A 5,730-nucleotide genomic window follows, 5' to 3' on the forward strand; every position below is an offset into this window, starting at 1 on the left:
TGCTCAAAAGCTTTACGCCGTTTCTGCAGCAGTGCAATTATCATACTAGCAATATGTCAACGAGTATGGTCTCATATAAAACTCGGCGTTTCTTGTTCAAGTGTACGTATGTTCAGGCAATGTGCAGGTTGTAATTGATATTCAAGGAGCTTCACGTAAGAGGTCGATTACCTTACACAGATGCTTTTCTATAAAATTTATTTGATTTAACGTTCATTACTTTGTGAGGCCCGAACGATACTCGAGTTCACGTGTTAAAAATATCATAAAGGTGTCAAATTAAGAGATCATGCGTTGATTCTAACGCTCGTAAAAATTGAAAGAAAAACCTAAATAAAATCGGGAAATAATAAAATTATTAATCGAGAGAAAAAAAAACAGTTTTTAAATAACCTTAAAAGGAGATGCAGCCCTGATATTGTGTGTCAGACGTGAAAGAATTCAAAAGAATTAAATACGAGCAGGAGTTTCAAGGTGCGATTAACTTCCCTTCATAGGATTAAAACACAAGTGTCGAATTAAACCTTTCGTAGCCCGAAATGGTCTGTCATCTGCTTAGATACAGGAAACCGATCAATCAAAAGGTAGAGATCCGGGTAAAAAAATCTCTTAAAAGCCTGAATCTCGAGGACAAAGGCAGACTTTTCCCTGCTTCCTCTACTGATGTTAACTGTAGAGACTTTTTCTAGACTTCTCCCAGACTTTGATAGTGTAACCACTTTTTAGACTTTCCCAGCTAACAACTCTAGTCAACTGTCCAGACTTTTCCCTGCCTCCAGGAGTGGACACCATCCTGTTTGAACTTGTAATGTAAACTCTTTTGTAGATTACAATGGGAAATCTCGGACTACTTTATTTTTATATGATGATTATGACCTTTAATTACAAAGCATATATGATTGCACCAGCACTGACAAAAGGGATTATCTTCCTACCGGAAAGAAATTTCTTGATGACTACAAGTCAATGGACAATAGCAATAGAAATTACATTTAACGACTATGATAAATACCTCAACGATCTGCATTATCATCTAAGTTCATTAATTCCTGTTACTAAAAGAGCTAAGCAAAACAAGGACCATCCTATGAGACATTTATGGTCACTAGCAGATCCCAAACTGGCTACACTAAACCAAGAATTAGCTAACTGTGAATTAAAGTATAATGAACTGAAGTTTACGGTTACGATCGGTAATACTCTAAGATCCAAACGAGGCATTATAAATGTGGGAGAAAAATCCTAAAGTTTTTGTCGGGACATCACACTCGGAAGAAATTGAAGCCACTAATAACGAGATTGACAAACTGAACAAAAACCAACAACGAATAATACACATCTTGGAAGCCCAAACGACGGTATTAAATCAAACACTCCGAGCCGTCAAGGATAACCGGAAATACTGTACATCGACATGTTACTACGAAGACAAGAATATTTAGACAAAGTCTTACAAACGTTTAGCTACACATTTTTCATAAGTACTATCTTGTGATACGCCGAGAGCGCTATCGCCGAATTCAGATCAATCATCACCAACCTACGACAAGCGACTGAAATGTTAGAGCGCAACCGAAAATATTTTTATAAAATTTGGATTCGTATAATTTTTATTCTGCAGCTTATCAAAAAAAATACTAAAATGAAATACAAGTATCCAACACATTATTATCTTAATCATCTATGTCAGGCCCATTTTATACAATACAGATAAATACGAACAACAGATCGTTAAAAACAGTTAAATTTACTCAGTTGCGTAGCGTTGGTGTCAGCCGCCTGGGGCAAAGGAAAATTTCGCCGTTTCGTTATTTAGGTATCTCAATTTAAAGATTAAAATTCAGTTTCATCACAGAATAAGTAATGAAAAATTCCGTGCTAGTGTTGCCACCTTTTAAAATAGTTTTATAGGATATGGTAGGTGTATATGAATAAGAATGAATCATAGAAGCAAAAACAAAAGAAAAAAGCTCGTCGACAGGTCGCGCACAACATTCCCGGGTAAAATTAATAGTTCACCAGACGGTGAGTCGATTCCCAGACTGTCCGGATGGTAGCACTATTCCGTGCTCATTTCAATCGGTCCGAATCGTAGGTGAGACGAAAATATGAAATAAAATAGTTAAAATTTTTACATGATATTATTATTATTTATTGTGAAATTTTGCCGCCCCCTAAAAAGTGCCGCCCGGGGCGGGCCGCCCCTGCCGCAACCACTACGCTACGCCACTAAATTTACGTAAACTTAAATATGAGAAATTATCAATGTTATAAATAAATCAAATGCAATAAACAGCATAAAATAGTATTATTGTGAAGCAGATTTAATAACAATAACCATAATACATTTTATTCTCATACTTTTTATCTATAAAAATATGAATTACAATTTATGAGTAAAGTTTAATAATAGGTAGAATTATTTCGATACAGTTTTTAAATGCACAAGTAGGCCTATAGGTTATATGATATAGGCCTATGTTTATATAAATTTGTAATAAATTTTATCGCAATATTCAGCTTATTTAATATCTTACAACATTCATCTTTTTTCTACACACATTCTTATACCAAATATTGGGGTCAACACAATTGCGTATGAGATATAGATTTTATCCAGAGGATCCAAAGAGTAAACTTTAAAATTACGAAGAACATTTGCCAAAACCATTTTCATTGTAATCATGGCGAGTTTACTTCCTGTAAATAAATTATTTTAATGACATAATTCTTTTGTTTTTGTATTTATTCACTAATCACTTACCGAGACAATTTCGTGGACCGACAGAAAATGGCAGAAATGCATAAGGATGAAGATTTTTATAGTTTTCAGGTAGAAAACGGTCTGGATCGAACACTTCGGGATTTTCGTAAACAGAAGGATTATGATGAATACCATAGATACTTATGATAAGAGTCGAATTTGCAGGCAACACGTAATTACCTGTTTGAATGACAACGATTTCACGCTTCGAGTCAATTACGAATATAAAATATGATTATTGAAAAACAAATTCCAAAATATCAAAAATTACCTATTTTCATTTCCGATGGGTTTTTTCTTGCAATTAAAGGATAAGTAGGATAGATTCTTATCGTCTCCTGAAAATTGTAATATATAAAACTATTCCTTGAATGAATTAAAAAAATTAAGAAGTTACCTTAATTACGCATTCTAAGTACGTCATTTTCGTCAGGTCATCGATCGTAATATCTCTATTCATATCATCTTTGAAAATTTCTTGCAATTCTAGATACACTTTTTCTTGTATTTCGTGGAATCTTCCCAAGAAATAAAGAGTCCATGAAATAGGGTGGGCGGTGTTATCGTAACCCTGATATTAAAATACGTTGAAAAGAAATGTAAAATTGCTTTCTATATAATTGACATTTGCAGTAAAATAAATACTGTATAATAAACTTTAAAATTAGGAAAAGGAATGCACGAATGCCGCACATCTTTCATATTGATGCCATACCAGTTTACAATGCACAATCAGATTCCTTGCAGTAAGCAGTTCACATAGTTCTTCGTACTTTATCTTTATCTTTATTTACTCCCGATACTGCCAGAGCATAATCAAGTTAAATACAGAGATATATATAAGCACAGATAATTACATACATAATAAGAGAGAGATAACTTACAAACAGTATGACAATAGAGAAGAGGTATGAACAGATGGTGAGATGACCGATACAAATCAACCGATATGATAAATAACTTGAGAGAAGGATAACATGTACAGTAGTATAAAATAGACAATACTAATAGTAATAATAAACATTGCACAGATATATGTTACAACAGAACGAATAATGATATGTACAATAATGTGCAGGGATCAAATGAAGATAGTGTCAGATGACAGACTTGATATCTGTGTAGATAATTGTTATTGATGAATCTCATCTGTGTCAGTTGAAGAGTCCACCAGGGATCAGGCGGCCTCCCTCTGCATTTCCTGGGTATGTGAGTATCACAAGCAAGATTAACTTTATCGATGATGTCATCAACGACTTTTACAGTTGCAGCCCTGTTACTGACAACAAAATTCTGGGCAGTGATGTCTTTTAGCATGTCAGTGATGAGTTCCCAGCTTAGGCCCAACATTATAGGGCCTAACAATCCTAGAGTGATTAACATAGATGCAAGCAGAGATCCTAATGCTAATAAGGGCATGATCTAAAATGTTATTCATGTCCATTAACTCTCATGAATTCAGCAAAGGGCTAAGATTGTCAGAATAATGAGTGATATCCATCCACGAATAGCCAAAACTACCAGTAAAGATTGGTCGTGAAAATGGATCGTTTGCAATCAGTAAATTATTTACGATAAAATATCAATGATCTGATTTCGAGAGTTTACTGTTTCTTTTAATAAGGAAACAGCCCAGAAACTCTCAAATAGCGCCAATTGTATCCGGCGTAAGTTTCGGTGATAAAATGAAAGAGAGAAAAAAATGCGTCATTTTACCTCTTCCCAAATACAGGCATATATGGAAGAAGTGGAAAATAAATAATATTAATAGAACCGAGGAGGTTCCAACTGTTACCTCTCGCGGAAAACGTAATTATTGGAGATTAGGCCTGGTTTTAAAGAAGTGAAGTGTTAGTATTGTACTACACCGTACGTAGCAGCATAAATGAAAATTAACATAAATACATAGAGTTTACAAAAAAGAAAATTATTAAAATTTTAAAATATTTATAATTTATTATAACAATTTTGTTTATAATTTTAACACGGTTAACAGAATAGATTGTTATACATGTGCGCCTTTGCAAACGAAGTGTCAGTTCCTCAATGAAACTAAAAATTTATTTCCCCCATATTCGATATTATCAGATTAATTCTATTAACACAAATGTGCTCGATCGATAGACGAAATGATCGTTAAATTGTCCACAAACTGCGTAATTAGTCGAACGAAAAAGCTAAATACACATCGTCCAGCTTGAATTGTCTCGACTTACGACAAACCATTCATGTCGTAATATAACGACGCATATTTACGATGTTTTCAGGCATTTGGTTATTATGGACTTGAATTATTTCGGATTACAAAATATTTCGTTCATGATCTCAGACATTACTTGATTTGAATACTTTAAAATGTGTTTATAAAACGAATTTGATTAACTAATACTCAAAAATATAATTTGAAAACAGATAATAACCCAATAAATTTACAATCTACTATTATACATAATCATTAGAGAAACCGAATTCGATATGAAGTCGAAAAAGTAAGGTACGACTCTTTTTTAAGACTCGATTTGCCCGCTTTAATTATATATAATAATCATAATAATAATAATGTTTACAAATCACCAATAGATACACATTTTTAATTTTTCAAAATTATACCTTTCCTGCGTGTATATAAACAGAGAAGATATACACTAATTAAAAAACTTTTTGTTTTATATCCAAAATTTCTTCCTATTACATTTCACATAATAAAAATATAAAAGGACCAAATTCAAAACTACAAATTTTTAGATGTTAAAAAACTATAAATTAATTCGAAATTACAAATATTATTTACTTTAACAATTAATTATGAATGAAATGCAATGATTTCATAAAAATCTTAAATTAAAGACAATTTCTAGTTACAAGGAAATAATTATGACTACTTTTGAAATAGGTTTTACGTTATTTATAATTTTTATCGCCGAGTTAACTGTTTCATAATTATTTTCGATTACACCTTTAATAAA

At 32.6% G+C, this 5,730-nt stretch overlaps 2 protein-coding genes across 2 annotated transcripts in view; both read right to left on the bottom strand.

Moving 5' to 3' along the window:
• Positions 1-2,324: 2,324 nt before the first annotated feature.
• Positions 2,325-3,716, bottom strand: LOC111614823 (cytochrome P450 4C1-like). Its single transcript, XM_023356190.1, has 4 exons — positions 3,162-3,716; positions 3,036-3,102; positions 2,765-2,944; positions 2,325-2,700 (listed from the first exon to the last, which is right to left on the bottom strand). The coding sequence occupies exons 1-4, from the start codon at positions 3,222-3,224 to the stop codon at positions 2,543-2,545; spliced, it is 468 nt and encodes a 155-aa protein (XP_023211958.1). The 5' UTR covers positions 3,225-3,716; the 3' UTR covers positions 2,325-2,542.
• Positions 3,717-3,802: 86 nt separating this feature from the next.
• The window catches only part of LOC111614825, a 37,138-nt gene continuing 35,210 nt past the window's right edge, over positions 3,803-5,730 (bottom strand). Inside the window, exon 8 of the mRNA XM_023356192.1 lies at positions 3,803-4,186. Within this exon, the coding sequence (XP_023211960.1) occupies positions 3,803-4,186 (384 nt within the window). The remainder of the gene's footprint in view (positions 4,187-5,730) is intronic.

This window comes from Centruroides sculpturatus, unplaced genomic scaffold (assembly GCF_000671375.1).
Source record: "Centruroides sculpturatus isolate CEXI.00-Female unplaced genomic scaffold, Cexi_2.0 scaffold2003, whole genome shotgun sequence".
NCBI lineage: Eukaryota > Metazoa > Arthropoda > Arachnida > Scorpiones > Buthidae > Centruroides > Centruroides sculpturatus.

Bases quoted from the DNA above. Each gene is read 5' to 3' on its own strand.
- LOC111614823 (XM_023356190.1), bottom strand. From the start codon at position 3,224: ATGAATAGAGATATTACGATCGATGACCTGACGAAAATGACGTACTTA. The intron at 2,945-3,035 runs GTAATTTTTGAT...TCATTCAAACAG, and splicing joins CCCATCGGAAATGAAAATAG to GTAATTACGTGTTGCCTGCA. The intron at 2,701-2,764 runs GTAAGTGATTAG...ATTTATTTACAG, and splicing joins CGGTCCACGAAATTGTCTCG to GAAGTAAACTCGCCATGATT.